This window comes from Psammomys obesus, unplaced genomic scaffold, assembly GCF_907164565.1.
Source record: "Psammomys obesus unplaced genomic scaffold, mPsaObe1.curated_primary_1811, whole genome shotgun sequence".
NCBI classification, from domain to species: domain Eukaryota; kingdom Metazoa; phylum Chordata; class Mammalia; order Rodentia; family Muridae; genus Psammomys; species Psammomys obesus.
The window spans coordinates 11,152,821-11,173,751 of record NW_026586173.1 but is presented as its reverse complement, the minus strand read 5'-3'; the positions used below and the strand labels follow the sequence as shown (position 1 = coordinate 11,173,751).

The 20,931-nt window shown below is 37.8% G+C and overlaps 1 protein-coding gene and 2 long non-coding RNA genes across 4 annotated transcripts in view; 1 reads left to right on the top strand and 2 right to left on the bottom strand.

Moving 5' to 3' along the window:
- Positions 1-20,931, top strand: part of Npsr1 (neuropeptide S receptor 1) — a 234,198-nt gene that overhangs the window by 179,342 nt on the left and 33,925 nt on the right. The window contains exon 3 of one of the 2 annotated variants that reach the window (XM_055601362.1): positions 2,003-2,106. The exons of the other annotated variant lie outside the window; for it this stretch is intronic. Coding sequence (XP_055457337.1) covers positions 2,003-2,106 — 104 coding nt within the window. The remainder of the gene's footprint in view (positions 1-2,002; positions 2,107-20,931) is intronic. 2 annotated transcript variants of the gene reach the window in all.
- On the bottom strand, positions 2,888-12,248 carry LOC129672103 (uncharacterized). Its single transcript, XR_008719457.1, has 3 exons — positions 12,017-12,248; positions 11,084-11,141; positions 2,888-3,266 (listed from the first exon to the last, which is right to left on the bottom strand). It is a non-coding gene; the product is annotated as an uncharacterized LOC129672103 (long non-coding RNA).
- The window catches only part of LOC129672104 (uncharacterized), a 13,760-nt gene continuing 6,884 nt past the window's right edge, over positions 14,056-20,931 (bottom strand). Inside the window, exons 2-3 of the long non-coding RNA XR_008719458.1 lie at positions 14,472-14,592; positions 14,056-14,282 (exon numbers count right to left, since the gene is read on the bottom strand). This is a non-coding gene — a long non-coding RNA (uncharacterized LOC129672104). The remainder of the gene's footprint in view (positions 14,283-14,471; positions 14,593-20,931) is intronic.

Genomic DNA, 20,931 nt, shown 5'->3' with positions numbered 1-20,931 from the left:
CTTTCTTCCCAATGAACAGCAGTAAACACAAAAATACATAGTTGCAGGTAAGGCTCCTAGAAATGGGACTGGCACATCAACCCAGGCACAGAACCTTTGGCTACAATTTCTGCTGCTTGCAAGATGTGCTGGGGTAATGGTGGTTCAGAATTTGTGGAAGTGGCCAACCAATGATTGGTCCACACCATGAGAGGGAGCTCACACCTGACACCGCCGGGATGGCCAGGAACCAGAAACAAGACAGCCCAGAGAACCAGGATAGAGACAATTCTAACAATAGTCTGCTATACTCATAGATTGGTGCCTAGCCCAACTGTCATCAGAGGAGTGTTATTCAGAGACTGGTGAGAACAGATGCAGAGACCCATAACCAAACAGTAGGGGAGCCAGGGGAAGTCTGCAGAAGAGAGGAGAAGGAATTGTAGGAACATGAGGAGTGGAGGGCACCAGGAGAACATGGCCCACAGAATCAACTAAGTAGGGCTCATAGGGGCTCACAGAGAGTGAAGTGACAAACAGGGATTCTCTATGGGTCTGAACTTGGGCTTCAACCATATAACTTACAGTTGTGTGCCTTGGTGTTCTTGTGGGACTCACAACAATGGGAGTGGGGGTGTCTCTGATTATTTTGCCTGTGCTTGGGACCCTTTACTTTCTATTGGGTTGCCTCAACTCATCCAGCCTTGATATGAGGGCTTGTGCCAGGTCTTATTGTATCTTGTTAAGCCATGCTTGGTGGATATGCATGGGAGGCTTAGTATTTGTTTGTTTATTTATTTATTTGGAAGGGGAATGAAGAAGGAGTAGATTTGGGGGAATAGGGAAGGAGGGAGAGGGACTGAGAGAAGTAGAGAAAGAGGAAACTATAGTCAGGACGTAATGTATAAGAATAAAAGAAAATGAAAACAAAATGAGTCATGGTTGCGTCCAGTGCTGTGGATAGGACTAGGCTGGCTGCCTGAATTTCTGCCTTGATTTCCACTAGAAGACAGACTGTAACCTGGAATCTAAAAAAATTCTGCCCTTCCTCCACAAAGTTGTTCTTTGTCAGGATATTTCATCACAATAAACATAAAACAAGAACAAACACACAAACACACATACACACTCGCATCACATCACATCACATCACATCACATCACATCACCCAGTTTTGCCAGCCCCAAGTACATAGCTAAAGGAATCAAAGCCAGAACAGCAACAGCCTAGGTGGCTCTCAATGGAGAAATGGATTTTTACAGTGTGGCGCATATACACATTATATATGCCAGTATAAATTTATGCATAAAAACAAAATATCATTTATAGGAATATAGATGGATCCAGAAATAGTCCGGTTGAGTAAAATAAGCCAGACCCAGAAAAACAAGTATGTTTTCTCTCATATATTGACTCTATCTTTGAGGGAGGGGAGCATGAAAATATAATGGTGAGTTAAAGGAGTGATTTTGAAACATAAGTAAACTTCATAGTTGATGTGAGAGGAAGGAATAGATATGAGTATTATGTAAGGATGGTATATGCAAGTCTAAAAATGAAATGATGAGACCCATTATCTTAAACAGCTAATGTATTTTAATAAAAATAAATAGGCCTGGTGGTAGCTCAGCATTAGGACATATTCCTAGCATTTGTGAGGTCCTGGGTTTAAGTCACAATACTACAATGAGATGATGGATCACCCCTCTGTAGGGCAGAGATGAATTACATAAGCATTTTCTGCTTTCAGTTTTGTCTTCTTTTGAATCTCTACACAGTACTAGCTTTAGGAAAGTACCAGCTCTCCTGAAACCATTGATTCCTCCCCATTCAAAGCTGAAATCATCTCTAGATGCAAAAAAACACAGATATTTAAAGAGAAGCAACTCCTGCCATGCTTCCCTTTTCTTCCACAGCCATCTGCCAAGCTGAGAGAAAACAAAACTGACCCAGGAATTTGTTTTTGCTGCAGTGTATCCACAAACTTTGGAGCGATTGATGCTAAATAGCACGTCTTTGTTAGATTCCTTCACAGGCCTGATCAACATCCTGACAGACATCATTTGGCGATTCACCGGAGACTTCATGGCCCCCGACCTAGTCTGCCGAGTAGTCCGCTACTTGCAGGTATGGCAAGCACCCCTCAGCGTGACGAGCCACACTGAAACTGACATCAGCTCTGGGAATTACAGGGAAATAACTCCTAAACCTTTCCTCCTGCACTCACGAAGAGCTGAGCTTGTGCCACCAACATCCACATAAAAGCCAAGAAAGGTCGTGCGCATCTGTGACCCCAGCAGTGGCAAGACAGAGACCTTCCAACCCCTGCAGCTCACTGGTCAGTCGGCTTAGCCAATCAATGAACAGTGGGCTCAGCGAGAGCCCCTGTGCTCTGAACTCTTACAATTACTCCCCATTAATGTAGTTTCTGTTCTCCTGCAGTTTTTCTAGTCTAAGTTATTTCAGCTTTACAGATGCACAACAGTACATCCGAAAAGCATTGCCTTCTTAGAGTCTGCTTGTTAGGCATTTCAGAATATTTATACCCATTTTCAGAAGTAGATTATGGTTTCATTCATTTTATTACCTTCAAGTCTTGGTAACACTTGTTTCATTGTTGGGAAACCAATCAGAGTAGTTGTAATGATAATATTTTGTGTGCTCTGAATATGACTTTAAAAGGAGGCATGGCAAAGGAATGGTATTTTCTTAGAGTGAATTTGTTACAAATCCTTTGAGCATGCCAGGGCTGCGGTCATTAATCTGCACTACTTCTAGGGCAAATATCTTATACCTTCTTGTTGAGAATACTTTTGTGTAGAGAGTTGATTTTAATTATTCCATTATTTCAGTAATGGATTGCCGAAGTACAAATTATAATAAGACTTAATTGCCTAAAACATATGTATTTATCCTTTCATGGTGTTTATTTTTCAGAAATACAGGAATAGGTTGGATGGTTATATAGGCCAGGTATAAGCTAACCACAAGGTTCTATTGCTTGATTCATTGCACTGGGCCTTTGGAGGGCAGACTTGGGACCAGATCGTTCATGACACATAATCGGTGGTTCATGTGTGGTCTGAGCAGAATGCTCACTTTCTCTCCAATGGGCCTCTCCACGGGTGCCCACTAGTATCTTCCCAGCACAGCAACTGGGTTTATCAAGAACAGTTGGTCACGGTGACCACAGTAGAAATGCCCACGTCTTCATGAAACGGCCTCAGCAGTTACACACTATGGCTTCCACGTTTTTCTTTTGGGCACGTAGGTCAGCATTGGAGAGACTGAAAGCAAGAGATAAAGTTTATTGGAGACCTTTTGGAGGTTGGCTACTAAATATACCATCACACATTCCAAAAGCACAGTTATAATCCATGGGTTGTTTTTTTTTTTTTTTTTATATTTACCAACTTTAAACTGTGACCGTATCCATATCAGTAACATTTCTACCAATTATATTTATAACAAATGCTAAAATAATAGTATATAAGATTGGCAGGAAAACTCCAATGGTTCTTTCCCCTATGGTGGCAGCAAGAAGATGTCAGAAAGTTGCTGGAATAAAGTTTTGTGGGGTTCTGGAAATTAAGCAAAGGCTTGCAGCAACCAAGGAACACTGATGAAAGAGACGAGCTGACTGGAGGGAAAGGGATCTTTGTGGGGGTCTAACCTTCATTATTCCCATTCTGCAGTGGCCATCTCTGTAGTAGCCTTGAAAATTAACAGCTTTTCTTCACTGTAAAAACAAAAATTCTACCAGCCATGGAGAGAGCAGATCTGGGTAGAATCTTTCAAAGCTTTTCCCCAGAGAACTACCATTATTTGAAGTGTCTGGCAGTCCTTTTGGAAGACTGGATTTTCAAGGTTGTCTGTATTTTACCTTACTCTGAACTTTTCCATTGTAAACTTTTTCTCCTCTGGGTATTTGTTAAAAATAATTATAAGAAATTCATTAACCTCACGGAAGCCTTAGTTATGAAATAACTGTTGAGGAAAACAATAAATGGAACAAATTTTAAAGTGTAAGCTCAATAGTAACACACTTATAGGGGCTTTGAAAAATCTCTGACATGTTCCTAAGCCCCTAGACAATCAGTACCTACTCTAGACTGTGAAATTGTCAGAAAGAAATGGGGATGGCCCAAAGTTATTGCCCAGGACTGAGACATCTGATGTTGTTTGGCATCTTTACATGATTAAAAAAATTCTTGAGAAATTAGGACTAGGAAGAAAGCAACTCATACAAGAAATGTCATATGTGGCAGGACCATGGCTAACACCATATTCAACAGTGGTGACAAGGCAATGTTCCTTGTCTAAGACCAGCAATAGAGAAGGATGCTGCCACCTCACTCAACTGGAAGGACTACCAACAGAAAGAAAGAAAGGCTTCCAAATTAGAGATGCAAAAGCAAAAATGCCTCTAAAGAACCTGCTAAAAATTAGAAGTAATAAATAAAACTCATATTTTTCAGAATATAAAACCAAAACAAAAATATGGAGCATGTTTACATAAAAAATTATTCAAAATAGAAATTATGAAAACCATTCTATTTATAATAACTACAAAAATATACAACAATAAGGAATCTATCTGTCAGGCCTATAAGCTAGAAATTACAAATCTACAATTAACTAATTTAAAAAAAAATTAAATAAGACACAAATAAATTGAAAGATAGTTAACACCCATGGATTAGATTTTTTTTTCTAAAATCGCTTTAAATGATCGACAGATGCAGTGTAATCCAGGCAAAATTCCAATCACGTTTCTCACACAAATAAAAAGCACAACTACTTAATATATAGAATCACAAACACCCCAAGTAAATGAATCAGTATTGAAAAAGGAGATAAAAAGCTACATCTGTCACACTACTTGATTTAATAAATTCATGGTAATGTCGCCTTCTCTTAGTGGGTTAATGTTAATGTGTGTCTTTAATTCCAGTATTGCACTTTTTATGAAACTGGGTGCACTAGAGTTTGGTGCATGTAGATTTAACATTGGCTTATAATAGATAATTTTTTTCCTTGATAGAATGATTAGAATGAAACGACCATCTTTCTTTCTTCTGATTGCTTTTACTTTGGAGTCTAAAGCAACACCTGCCTGCATCACTTTCTATTTCCTTGGAATTGTTTTTTCTGTCATTCACTGTAAGGTTGTAACTATCTTTTTAGTTAAGATAAGTTTCTTGAAGACAATATAAAGACAGATTTTGTTTCTCAACCCACTCAACTGGCCTGCATTTTAAGACTGGAGAATTGAAGCCATTAATACTATTGAAGAGTTTTGATTTCAGACATTTTGTTTGTTCTACTGTTCGCATTCTTAGTCTCCTTAGTTTTTCAGTAGTCACAGCTTCATTTGTTCTTTCTTTTTCTCCTACACTCTATCATGTTCATTTGTTCTTTTCTAGATTCTGTTGGTTGTACTCATTCCTTTTTTTTAGTCTGAAGTATTGAAGAAATCAGGAATAGGAAGAAAGAAACTCAACAGAATTTCTAATTGGGTTATTGAATTTTTCAATTCCATTTTCATATTGACTTGAATTCTCTTTGATATTTCTATGTTTTTATTAAATTCAGCTTCCAAATCCTGAATTTTCTTCACCAGTTAATTCACCTGTACATTTGTATTTTCTTAAGGATTACTCAGGCATTTACTATTATTATGTTTAAACTCATTGAATTATTTGTATATTCTTCTGACTCCTTGAATTCTTTGATGAAGTTTATGGTTGTACTTTTCAGTTTTGTATCCTGCAATTCATTTGCATAATTCTCACTGGAGATAGTTTCCATAGGAATGATATATTTGGGGAAAAATACTGTGTTGGCCCTTTTCATTATTTGTGTTTTTATGATGACACCTGGCCGTGTGGACTTCTCTCTTTGTTTATTTGTCTGATGTAATATTTCAAACTTGCAAACAGAATACAGACAAATAGAAAAAAAATCACCCACTGTGATCAAGTTAGCATTATCACCAAGAATTGGGGATGGTTCAATATGCACAAGTCAATGAATATAATAAACCAAATCAATAGACTTAAAGACAAAAATTACATAACTCAGTGGGCACAGAAAAAGGTTTTGATGAAATATCCAACATACCGTCATGGTAAAAGTCCTAGATAGGACTGGAAGAAAGATACCTCAACGTAATGAGGGGCTTCTATGACAAAGCCACAGCCAACATCAACCTAAATAAAAAACTCTCTGAGTGGCCTCATCAGAGTTAATAACAAGAGATGGCTGTCCACTTGTTCACTGTTACCACTTCTTTTCAGTATAGTGCTTGAAGCACTAGCTGAAAAATAAGAAAATAAAGGGATAGAAACAGGAAAAAGAGCTATTCAAAATTTTCCTGTCTTCGGATGATATAGTAACCACAGAGATACCGTATTTCATCAGGAAACTTCTGTAGATTATCAACAAGTTCAACAAAGTAACAGGATGCTGAATCAACTTACAAAACTCAGTAGTCTCTATCTATAGCAACACAAACATCCTGAGAAAGAAATCATTCACAAAGGCCTCAAAAAATATCAAGAAATATATCTAACAAAGGAGGTAAAAGACTTCTACAATGAAAACTTCAAATAAGTTAAGAGATAAAATGGTGGTGGTGGGACTATGCTAGTGGTTTGATGGAAGTAATATTTTGAAAATGACATTACTAAAAGCAATTTACATAGTCAACACAATCTTAATCAAAATGTCCACAACTCTCTTTACATAAGTAGGAAAAAAACTTCACTTTACATAAGTGAAGGTTCTCCAGAGGAGATTTTCACTGATAGAATGAGTGAATATATACATATGTATGTGTATATATACATATGTATATATGCATATATGTATATATGAATATATGAATATATGAAATGGAACTTATTAAAGTGGCTAGCATGCTGTGGTCCAGCTAGGCCAGCAATGACAACTCCTGAGGGAAAGGCCAAAAACCTGGCCATTGTTTAACACACATAGCTGAGTGTCTCTGGTAGTCTTCATGTTTAAACAATGGGCTGTGGGCCTGAATAGAGTTTTCAAAGGAAGAAATTATAATAGCTAGTAAATAGCTCAGAAGGTATTCATCATCCTTAGCAATTCAGAAAATGCAAACTGTGACAACTGTCTCACCTTAGTCAGACTGGCTAATATTAAGAATTAAGAAAACAACTGAAAAGAAATGCTGGTGAGATTGTAGGGATTGGAGAAACTGCATTCATTGTTGGTGGCATTGCAAACTGATACCACCACTCTGGAAATCACTGTAGAGAATTTTCAAGAAGCCAAAAATAAATCTCTCACATCAGAGCTATACCAGAGTTTGGCATATGTCCAATATTTGCTCAGCCATGCTTGTTACTGCTGTATTCAAAATAGTTAGCGAATGGAAACAACATAAATGTCCTTCACTCAATGAATGAATAATGAAAATATGGTACAGATGCACAATGGAATTCTCCTCAGCCATAAAGAAAAATGAAACCAAGGGTTTTCCAGGTAAATGTAAGCCACCATACATTATGCTGAGTGAGGTGGTGCAGACACAGAAAGGCAAATCTTGTATTTTCTAATTCATAGTTCTTAGTTCCAAACCTATAGTTATGAGCATATAAGCTGGAGTTATCACAGAAAACATTAAAGTAAATGGGAACAAGAATTGGGGGAGGAGTCCTAGAATGTGGAACAGTAGGATATAGGTATTATGAAAAAAGAAATGGGAATGGGGAGGGACTTAAACTGCAGGGAGAGGAGAGAAGGCAGTATAGAAAGAGAGGGAAGCAGAAGGAATAAATAACACTAAGGATGCCTTAAAAAGGCATAGGCAGTCATTATTATATTTACCTAAACACACGCATGTATCATACACACATATATAGGAACAGAAATGATAGAAAGAATTAATATATTTATATATGTATGTGTTCATATATATATCATCTATACCATATATCATCTATACCATATATCATATATATATGTATATATATATATATATATATAAATATATCAACACTTGAGACTGTAATGTTTCCCTCAAGAGCCATAACCTGTCTAAGAAAACTGCAGTATAATGCATGAAGCATGAAATACCTTGTCAAAGCAATATAGGCTATTGCCATTGCTTGTGAATGTCTCCTAGAACTTGAGCATAAAGTTTTTGCTGAAAAAAAAAATGATGTACTTTAGGTATAGGGACTTAGTGTGATTAAGCTGGAATTGACCCGGAAGTCTCATCCCCAAGGAGTAGTTTTCACAGTACCAGAGGTGCTACGCAAGTTACCGTGTTGTAGCCCTACTCAGCTGGCAAGCGTATTAACTACAAGGGCTGCACTGACAACATTTCAACAGCGGTGAAGTAGTGGGTCTCCATCTTAAGGGTCACCAACAGTTGTCTAATTGGATTTAAAGTACGCTCAAAGGAGGGAACTTACACTTGGTAGTGTGAACCTTGTCGATGACCTGTATGTGTCTAGTGAGGTCATACACCTGAGAAGAGAACCAACTACTGCGACTTTCCGAAGTCAGTGTTGTTTCCTAGCTGCACTCCAAATACTAATCCTTATACCCTCAGATAAGTGTGTATCTCATGCCTCATCAAAGAAACTTCTTTTTTTTGGGGGGGGGGGCATAAAGAGACTATTACTTAAAGGCATAACTGATTAAATGCAGAGAACAAGTGATTGTGTGCTCCCAGCCCCAACTGATATAACAGAACCTCTACGCTTAAGGCTCAGGAAACATTCACATTTTGGAAGAAGTTGCAGGAAGCTTGTTATATCCAGTGGACAAAGAGGTCTACTGTCAGATTGTGTATTCTAGCTATGACAGGGCATCTACACCCATAGAATTTCAACAACATGGCTGTCTAAAGGACACCTGAAAAATTCCAACAACAGTTAACACCCCAACAGATATGGAGGAAATCTCATGGGATCCCCATCCTAGGTAAACACCTAAAAGCAATTAACAACTGCTGTGAGAGAGAGAGAGAGAATGAATCTTCTCCAGGGAAGTGCCCCCTGACTGGTTAGCCAAAACCAAGTGGCCATCCCTGGGAACAAACACATCCAGGCAACACTGAAATGACTCAGCAGGCTATGTGTATATATGTATTTATGTTTATATATACATGACAACAATGGTTCAAAAAGAGGAAGCCATGAATTTTGGAGAGAGTGAATGTGAACAGGAGGGATAAGTGGGAACAGAAGAAGAGGTATATGATACAATTATACTTTAGTTTTTAAGAGATTCATGATGAAGCTTAAATAGCCAAAATAGATTGTGCTTCCATATTACCAGATGGAACTAAGCAGAAATCACCAAAATAAATGCATTTGTATACAACTGATTTTCAGTAACAGTGCCAAGAATACACAATGGGGAAAAGTTAGGCGCTGCAGAGAATGACACTGGGAAAAGTGGATGTATGTGAAGAAGAATGAAATCACACCCTTATCTCACACCAGATACACAAGTATACTCAAAATGCATTAAAAATTTAAACCGAAGACTTAAAATTGTAAAACTACCAAAATAAAATGAAAATCTCCATGGAATTTGTCTAGGTGAGAAATTTTTCAATATGATCTTAAAAGCACAAGTAAGAAAAACAAAACCAGACATATGGGGATATATCAACATAGAAAATGTTTCTGCCTGTCAAAAAAAATAAAGTGAGGCAACAACCGATAGGACAGAAAGACATTTGTAAACCTAAATACATTTTTTTAAGAAAAACCTTCTTCTCAGGGGCTAGGGCAATGGTTCAGGGATTAAAAGCACAGCCTGCTCTCTCAGAGGACCCAGTTCAGTTCCTAGCACCCCCATAGCTCATAGCTATCTCTAACTCAAGTTTTATGGGGTCCAGCACTTCTTCCCCTTGTTATTGGGTCCAGCGTGTGTGTGGTGTCCACATATTCATACAGGCAAAGCACACACATAAAATTTTAAAAGTCTTTAAAAAGAACTATTGCCAGAATAAATAAGGACTCAAAGGAAGCCAATTACGGGAGCTACTGCTTAGGTCTAGTTGGATTGTGTCCTTCCAGGGTTTATATGGCCCAACTTTTAAGCTGGACCATGAAAGAGGGGAAATGTTGGGAGTGCCAGAACCATTAAGAGGTGGGGCCTAGTGGGAGATGCCTGCTTGCAGGGAATGTGCTCAGAGGCAGTTCCTCTAAAAGGTGCAAAGCAGGTTCCATCTGTTTCCTATTCAACCCACGGTCCTTCCTGTACTCCTGCTCCATCATTGGCTATCAGCCATGGATACTTTGTCAAAGGCAGAGCTCAGCTTAACAAGCTGCTTGATCATGACTGTAAGATAAACTCTTTCCTTTATAAAGTTACTCAGGATTGAACATTTTATGACAGCAATGGAAATCTGACTAGCATATTTAAAACAAATCAATAAAGTCGAAAGGACATAAATAGCCATTTCAGAAGGAGGCATACAGATAGCTAACAGATATTGAAAAAACACAGCTTCCTTAATCACCAGGAAATGCAAATGGAAACTGTAATATGTCACCTCATACCCTTTAGGTAAGAATGGCTGTTATTAAAAACAAAAATTAACAAGGGAATGGGGAAAGACAACACTGATGCCTGTAATGTTTTCTTATTAGCAGAGATGGGAAATGTGCAGCCACTATGGAAAATGATATGGAACTGTCAAAAACAATTAAAAAGAATACTAATACATATTCTAGCTATCCTACTTCTGAGTATATATTCTAAGCATATGAGACTGACATGCCAAATAAATATTGGCTCTCACATGTTTTTTGCAGCATTATTGATATTAGCCCATACCTAGAATATCTTTGTCCATCACAAAAGGAGTGGATAAAGAAACAGGACACATACACACATGCACACACACACGCACACACAAGTATACCTACACTTGTTCACACACTCATACACACACTTATACACACATATGCACAAACACACACTGCTACAAGATGGCTGCACCTTAAGTGGAATAGACAGATACAAAAAGAAATATAAAGTATAATTTATCTTATGTGCATGCTTAAAAAATGTTAAGCCCACATAAATGGAATGAAGTTCTTACCAAATTCTGCAGAATGGACTCACTAGGAAGATACTGGTCACAGGACATGGCATTTTAGCTGCAGAAATAAATTCAAGAGAGCTATTATTGCATGCCATGATACCCACAGTTGATAAAATATCTTGTGTACTGGGAAAATGTTAAGAGATTAAATTTTATGTATTCTTACTACTAAAAAAATAAGCATGTGAATAGCTTGCTCTGGCCAGTTCATGGTGCACACAAGTATGCACCTTGCTGTGAACCATAAATTTACAAACGTTTTACCTGTCAATTTAAATAGAAGAATAAAGAAGTAAATAAACAAAAATTCAGTGACTTTGCATAACTGCTGGTTTTCAACAAAAAAATGAAATATTTAGTAAAGAAGCAAAAAAGAATGTCTCATTTATAGGAAAAAATACAAAATATGAAATTATTTCTGAGGAATTACAGCCAGTGAGTGTGCTACATAAAGATTTAAGATAAGGTATTTAAATATGGCCAGTGAACTGAGTGCATAAGCCATTTATTTGCCAAATGGTAAATAGTAATAAACATTCAAAATGTTAAAATCGGATCATACAGAAATCTGAGGATAGAAAGATAGAAAATGTTTTCATTAGCAGTGTGGAAATCAATCACATTATCAACCACATTCAAAGCATAGATGGAATAAAGCAAGTCTTAATAAATTGAAAACCTGCATGAAAGTACACTGCTTTTACAGCTGCCATGGAAGAAAACTAGAAGGCAGGCAGTAATGTGCAGAAAGTTTTTATATAACCTAGGGATTTTTTAAAAATCAAAGAGAAACTCAAAAAGTTTGAAACAAATTGAATTTCAATATATATATTTTTTAAGGCCATGTTAAAAAAATAACAGCGAGGATGGGAGTGTTAGCAGCAATAAACTATACTAAGAAAGAAGAGAGAAACAAAATGCACAGCTTACCTCTTAACTCAAGAAGCAAAGGAAAGAACAAAATCATTCTAAATTCTGCAGAAAAAAAGAACCAAACTGTGTTTTTGTCAGTGTTTTACAGCTGTGAGGAGACACTATGACCACACCACATCTGGATCTGAGTGCAACAGGAAAAGACATTGAGCCACTGGGCCTGGCTTGAGCTTCTGAAACCTCAAAGCCCACCCTCAGTGATGTACTTCCTCCAACAATACTATACCTACTCCAATAAGACCATACTTCCTCACAGTGCCACTCCCAATGAGCCTATGGGGACCACTTTCAGTCAAACTACCACAATCTGAAATAAAGAATAAGGAAGAAGTAAAATGGAGAGTAAACAGTAGTAGAAAAGATCAATAAAACTGAGTTCCTTTTTTGAAAGGACAAATTAAATTGATCATTTTTTCACTTATAAAAATAGAAATTCCTACCAATAAATTAAGTTATAGGAAAAACATTAAATCTAATATCACACAAATACCAACAACCCTGAGATTAGTATGAATCAGTATATGACAACAAATCAGATAACATGAAAGAAACTGAAATGTACTAGCAGCAAAGTTAAAATAATAAACTAGTATAAAGTTTAAAGAGAGCAATAACGAATACCAGATTGGATACCAACAAAACAATTCCCAACCAAAAATGTTCCAGGCCCAGATGTCTGTATTGATTTATTCTCCAAAATATTTTTTTAAAAATTAGCACCCATCTATTTCAAAATCTTTTTCATAGTAATTGAATAGGGAATACATCCAAACTCATTTCTCAAGGCTGGCGCTATCTTTATACCAAGGCTGAAACACTACAGGAAACAAAACCCAGAGGCCAATACCTCTTATTAGCAGAAATGCAAGAAAATCAATAAGATGTTAGTAAAATAATTTCCATAGCACGTTGAGGATCACACATCTTACAAAAGTAAAATTTGTTTCAAGGATGCAAGAAGAGTTCAGTACTCAGAAGTCACAAAATGATTCAGCACACACTATGGCTTAATATCTGAAATGGCACTCTCTCCAGGATTGTTCTTTTTATATGGGACTGTTTTGGCAACTCAGTTACAAATGAATATCAATTTTGTAGTTAGACATGAATATCAGTTTTAGGATAGATTTTTCTTTTGCTGTGAAGATGATATAGGGACTTTGATTGGAACTGCACTGAATCTATAATAGCTTTCAGTAAAATGTTCTTCACCACATTCTACCAACCCATGAGCATAAGATGCCATTTTTCTAGTGTCTTTCTCTATCTCTTTTTTTTAAAGGTTTTAAGTTTTCATTGTAGAAGTCCTTCATTTATTTAGTTAGGTTTATTCTCTTTTTATTTTCTTTGCAGGCTATTGTGAATGGAAGTATATCTATGATTTCTTTCTCTGTGTGTCCTTTGTTGGCTATACTAATATCTTTAACTGTTCCCTTATTAGAACAAAGTGTTCTCGTTTATCTTTTCTGATTAATTTAATTTGAAGTCTATTTTGTCAGATATCGGGATAGTGATGCTTCCTTGTTTTGTGGTCCCGTTTGATTAGAGTACTTTTATCCATCTTTTTAACTCTAAGATGATACCCATCTTTTAAGCTTAGATATGTTTCCTGTAGAAAACAAATATGTGTGTTTTTCCTGCTGCCCATATATGTATGGTGTGCTGGCCATCCACTGGAATGTTGGAATCCTGTCAGTGGTCACATCTTCAAAAGAATGATTCTGCCTATTCTAGAAATTATCCTATGCAAATAGTCCTCAGTAAGGGGTGGGTCCTGGAGATCACCTACAATGTCTATGTGGGAATTTGACTGGTTTGATCTTGTTCAGGTCATGTATAAGTAACTTCATGATTATGATAGCCATGTCATGTCCAAAAGACAGAACTTTGAACATTCTCCCCCATTCCCTGGATCTTGCATTAATTCTGCTTTCTCTTCTAAGATGTTCCACTTATTCATTTTCCACTTATTTAGCAAAATCAGCATAACAAAAAAATACAGATTAAAATACCTTTTCAATACGAGTGATCCCGAACTCAAGTCACTTTGATTGGAGAGCACAGAAGTCTATATTTAACTGGCCAGGAAAGTTCCTTCATGCCAGTTATCTTTCATAAGATAAGTGGAAAGGATGAGATCGATGGCCTTTGGGGATGAACACTAAATCTCTTATTGTCAGAACTTTGAGTCATGCATCACTCCGTTGACTGCTGCCAAGTGCAGAAAGAAGCTTCTCTAACCGTGACTGAGAGCAGCCCAGGTCTGTGGTTATAAGCAAAAATATTTAGCAGACACTTTAATACGATAATCTTTAGCAAAATAACAATAGCAAATTCTACACTAAGGCTTATGAGCTCCCCAGCCATGAGCTTTTGACCAGGATTACAGTTCTAGGCATGGATCTTCTTCTGTAAATCAGGCATAAAATTCAGTAAGAATGTAGTTAGTTACCTTCATAATTCCTGTGCCACTGTTGCATCGGTAGGTACATCCTACCTGACAAGTCAGTATCGTAGAATACAGGGTCCAGTGCTGGATACAACCATTCATGGGTTTTCTTCCTCAGCAACCTCTATAGTACATTTCAATATTATGAAAGATAAAATATTATGAAAGTTTAAGATATCTTAAACTTGTCAGTTTAAGATAGACTTCTGTGCTTTTCAATCAAAGTGATATGAGTTCTGGATCACCTGTGTTGAAAAGGTGTTTTAATCTGTATTCTTTTGTTATGCTGATTTTGCTGGGTTTGGAATAGCTGGAATATACTTGAACTTCAGTCCTGTGGCCAGTTAATGTTATGAGACAGGTAGTTGAGGCAATTCCAGTTCAACTAGGGAAAGGCACAGGCCCTGACCAGCCCAGCAAGTGCTTTGTGTGGGTTAGTAGATAGGAGAGTGAGGTGTAGAGTTAGCGGGGTGTGGCCTCTGACCTAAGGAGAACTTGCTCTAAGAAATGCTATGTTGGTGGGGCTGATAGGCTCAGGTATTGGTGATACAGCTTCTAATTAGGAAAGCTGGGAGAAACTCCACAAGAGTCTGGACAAGCAGTGGTTTGAGTACCAGTGGATATGGAAGGTAGCCTCCATCCTTAGGGGTGAACAGGCGACTGACATATATCATGATAGAGAGGGGTCATTTGCCTGCAAGGGGGCAGGTGAAATCATTTCCTGTGGGGAAACAACTGTCTGTAACTGCAGTGCCAGAAGATATGATGCTTTCCTCTGGCCCCTGCAGGTGCCACATGGATATGGTGCACATACATACATGTAGGCAAAGCACCTGTACCCATAAAATAAAAATAAAATAAATACTTTATTGAAATGCAATAAAAAAATGAAGATTTTGCAGTGATTAGGGACACACCAAGGTCCTCAGATGGTGAGAATAGAGTGCTAGGGGGCAAGGTAGACAAGTACTCTACCTGTGAGGAAAGTACAACTCTCTGATGGTGGACATCAGTGGGCAGGAGGGGAGAGTGTGCTCTTTCTAAGAGGAAGAGACTGAAGTTTCCACAGGAGGAAAAGCAGGTTCAACTTTCTCTTTTTTTTTTAATTTAAATTTGTTTTTTTTATAAATTATTCACTTTACATTCCAATGGTAGCCCCCTCCCTTGTCTCCTCCCAGTCCCACCCTCCCTCTCTCTTCTCCTCTATATTTTTCCCTTGTTTCTCGGAAAGGGGGAGCCCTCTGACCCCAGCCTATCAAGTCTCATTAGGACTGCTTGCATCCTCTTCCTCTGTGGCCTGACAATGTCCCCTCTCATCCAGGTGGAAGTGATCAAAAAGCCAGAGAATGGATAACAGAGTCCATGTCAGAGATAGTCTGGAGACTGGGCTGCCTATAGCCTACATCTAGCAAGGGGTCAAGGTCCTTTTCATGAGTGGTCCTTGGTTGGTACATCAGTATCTGCAGGCCCCCATGGGCCCAGATTTGTTGGCTCTTTTGGAGCTTCTGTCCACTTTGGGTCCTTCTACTTCCCCACTCTTTCCTATGACTCCCTATGCTCTGCCCAAATTGACTCTGAATCTTAGCATCAGCTTCTATACCCTGCTGAGTGGATTCTTTCAGAGGATATTTATGGTAGGTTTCCACCCTGTTCCCTATCTTCAGCTGCTTCCCATGTCTAATTTATTTGTCCACTTGAATGAGACTTACACATCCTCCCTAGAGTCTTCCTTGTTATTTAGCCTCTTTAGACCTGTGTATTGTAGTATGATTATCCTGTATTATATGGCTAATATCTGCTTATAAGTGAGTATATTCATTCCATGAATGTCTTTCTGCTTCCAGGTTACCTCACTCAGGTTGATCTTTTCTAGTTCCATCCATTTGCCTACAAATTTCATGATTTCTTTGTTTTTAATAGCTGAGTGGTATTCCATTGCGTAAATGTACAATTTCTTTATCCATTCTTTGGTTTAGGGACATCTTGGTGGGGCTCAAAAGCAAGAGGTAAAGTGCTGTGGGGGAGCATCTTGAGTCCTGGACTAAGATGGTGGCATTACAGTGTTCAAGGGAGGTGAGAGTGAGGACTCTGCCTACAAATGCAGCAGCATGAGTCCTGCAAAGCACAAGAGATCAATCAGCAATATGGGCATCAAGGTTCCTGGAAATGTGACATGATTGGGATTCTAGAGGGAAGAGGAGAATGGGCCTAGTGGAAACTTGAGCAACCAGAGTTCTGGGAAGGCTGTAGGGTTCCAAAAGGAAGCGAAAGAATGATCCCCAACTGGAGGTGTGAGCAGTGGTCATGGTGAGAAGATCAAGATGTTCTAGATGCCTACCCACTGAGAAATAGAGATGTAAATTTGGGTGTGTAATGATTGATATCATAAACTGTATAGCTAATATATACTCACATATGTAAAACTGAATAAAAATATTTGATCAAATTTGCTAATTGCAAGACAAATTCTGTTTATTGAGAGTAGTTTTAATGTCTTAGGTCTCTATCAAAGAAGAGAATTGGTCACAATAATTGCAGTTACCAGTAAGGTGTTCTGTAAAATATTGATGTGCCCAATAAAAATGAAAACATAAACACAGATATTTCACCTTTTAAAATACTCAATATGAATCACAAACATGAATGTAATGCCATAAAACTATTATGGGGTAACTGGGCAATTTAAAAGGCTGCAATATAAAAGCAACCCCCTTAAAATAGGAAAAAGTGGTAACATCACTAAAGATGGCAAACATGCATCTCATTAGTGTATTGCAAATCAGAGCAAGGTACCACTATTCATGCCTTCCACATCACCCAGCTTAAAGACAAACTGACAATACCAAACACTGGTACAAATGTACTTTAACAAGAACGTACACTCACTGCCGATAGAATTAAAGATGATACAGCTGCTCTGAAAACCAACCAAGTTAATCTCACTACACAGTTGAGCAACTATGATCATAGAGACTTGTGCAATTGAGTGGACAAAAACCTGCATAAAGGTGGTTTCTGCAGCTCCAGTAATCACCAACACCTGCTACCAACCAAGATGTCCAGCAAGTTCAACAAGGAGTGACAAAGTATGTCATGTTCATGTAATGAACATGAGGGTTTTTTTTTTTATTATAAGAAAATAAGCTACTTACCCACATGGAAAAATAGCAAATCACACAGTGATACAGAAGGAGCCAAACTAGTCAGCTAAATACCATGTGACTTCAGCTGAACACACACACACTTACATACACACACACATATGTATGTATGTATGTATGTATGTATGTATGTATGTATCTTCCAGCAGTTAAATCTCACTTCCATGTCCTAGGCCATGTCTGTCAGAGCTGGAGATAGGGTGGTAAGGAAGCAGACATGTCCTCAGGCTATATATATATATATATATATATATATATATATATATATATATATATATATATGTATATATATATATATATACAAATCCTATATATATAGGATTTGTAAGAAGAAAGGCAGACTGGACACACATAGACCAGCAACTCTCGTCTGAACAAAACTGGTGGTAGATAGGCATCATCATGCCACCGTTAAAGCCCACAGAATGTAGTGACGGAGACTGAACCTCAGCATAAACCATACAGCTTAGTTATCGATAATGTATCAAGACTACTCAACCAGCTTGATACCACATGCATGCAAGATGTTAATAACAGGAGACATGTAGTGTGATGTGAACAACACGGGAATTCTCTGTACTGTTTCGAGAATTTAGTAAACCCGAATTTGCTCAAAAACATCAAGTGGATGGTTTTAGAGTCAGCCCGAGAGTGGCACTTCACATGGACACAATCTGGCATTTTCCCAAGTAAAATCACTCTGGGTCCAGCAGAGTGTAAGTCTCACGTCTCTTTACAGAATTTCCTTACATGTCACATTCCCTGGGTCATGCCTGTCAGAACTGGGGGTGGGGTGTTGAAAAGGCAGACTTATCCTCGGGCTGCCATCTGCTCTCCGAATGGCACCCCATATGCTGTTGGTGTGTAGAGTTCCCATTGTTGACATTTATGAATCGACTATAATTGTACTGTGATTTCCTTCTTTGCTTGAGTTAATTATGAAGATGTTTGATTCTCTGAGTGGTATTTTAAAATGTTACTTATTTTAGCTTTGTCACTTGTTTGAGGGATGTGAGTTGAATAAGTCCCACTTTTTGGATTCTACTGAGAATTTTTCTTTGTTGGTAATCTAGTATCTGAACAAACTTTCGCATGTTGTCTGGATATTTTGCATTCTGTGCTACAGAGTTCAGCTTTTCCTGTTTATATTTTGTAGGCTTTTTGGCCTATAAATCCCTGAACATTTTTGTTACATAAATTTACTGTTACATTACTTATTACATCTAAATTTATCAGTATTTTACTGACATTATTCGTTGTATCTTTTATCGCATAAATAAATCTCTTTGGCACATGGGATGCTGCTAACTTTGAATTTGATTGGTATCATGCAGTATTTTAATAAAGGCTTTAAATTTTTTTACTTGTTTGATATGCCTCTGGGCACTCCTCTATTTTTGAAATTTCAATGTCATTTGGTTTTGTTGATTTTTATTCTGAACAGAATACAGTTAGACCATAGGGAAGATTTTGTTTTGAATAGTCTTTGTTTTAATGAAGGAGATTAAGCCATTATATTTACAATGGGAAAGTGTCTAGTATCATTGCAGTACCTCATTGTCACTGCTCGCTTTGAAGTTTTGCTCTTTGAGTTTTTGTTTCAGATGTAGTTATTAATTGTAGGAAGCTAAAAGAATATTCTTCTCAAACATCTGCATCCTAACCCTGGTAACCTATGCCTGCTCTCCACTATATGCTACAGAAAAAGGTATTGGTATGTGTGACTAAGAATCTGAAATATGAGATTATCCTAAATTAATTTAGGGAATCCTAAAATGCAATCATAAGAGGAAAATACAGAGCTGACACACAGGCATGAGAGGGGGTAAAACTGTAGCACAGAGGAAGGGATTGCAATGAAGGCCATCAGGTCTGGATGCTGGCAGCTACCTGAAGCTCAAAGATGCTGGGAATAGATTTTCCCCTAGGGTCTCCAGAAGAGGAAAGACCCTTCAAACATCTTGATTTGGGGGTAGTAGAATTTTTTTTTTAGACTTCTGGTCTCCAGAAGTATGGAGAGAATACACTGATGGTATTTAAGCTACCAAGCCTATGGCTATTTGCCACAGTAACCACAGAAGACAGAGAAGTTATTTTGTCTCCATTTTAAGTTTACTTCATTATAACTTACCCCTCATCTTTAGACATATCTCTATCAAAGGCAGACAGAAAAGTATCTAAATATCAAAGTGGGGGACTCAACAAGACTTCTCTATTTTCACTCTCTCCCTTCATACCACTACTCAGGTTCTTCCCTGGCATGTCCCATCATTACATCCTGAACTATCTGATGAGCATTTTGTATTTTGATGCCTTCCTTGTGTGACATAATTATTTTATCTCCTTTCCTCTTAATTTTGAAATCATTCTTATTCAGCTGGTGTTCCCTCGTGAAGACTTTGGAGGGGGATGTGGGGTGTTATATTTCCTTCCTTCGTACATATCAAAAAAAAAAAAAAAAGCTGTTCTGTGCATTGGCACTGAAATGAAATTTACAAAATTCTTGGATCGCAATTTTTCTTTCAAAACATTCTGAACGCATTCTCTGGCATTTACTTTTTATAGAGAAGCACGATAATTTGAGATGTATTTCTTTTAGATATCCTTATTTTCTTTTACTGCACCTAGATGTTTGAAGATGTTTCATTTCAGAAGTTAAATACTCATTTCAGCTATGTCCTCAATGTTAATCTCCTTCTCTGTTAATACTGCCTGCAGCCCTGAAAAGCTGTTTCGGTGACTTTTCCTCCTGCTCCAGATTCTGCACAGTCACCTTACTCAAGACAGAACAGATGTCTAAGGCTCTTAGAAACTGCCCTCCACATCTTTCCTCCCTGCTGGCTCTCTCTTTCCCATCCTTCTCTGATGCCAGCTTCTAGGCACTGTGTTGTCGGTCTCAGTCAGTCTAAATTCAAGGTTCACGCACAGAAACATCATTTCTCTCTAATGAGGCAACAGTTTGGCTTTTCTTTAAAGTTAACCATTCTCTTTCCAGTTCTCCCTTGACAACACTTTACACAAGAGAATTCTGATCACTCTTTACAATCCTCTCTCTGCAATATTAATGCTGGAATGCATTTGTGGTTATGTTATAGAGGTAAAAAATAAAAAATGGCGTATATGGTTCCTAACTTGTGATGAGCCAGGGTGTGGTTTTTAGACTGGTGATACTTGTGATACTTCCTTGGAATTGAGGTTTTCATGTTCAGCACCAAGGCCCTTGCAGCACAGGAGCTTGCGAGCTCTGTAGTATGAGACAGGCTGTGTGTGTGTGTGTGTGTGTGTGTGTGTGTGTGTGTGTG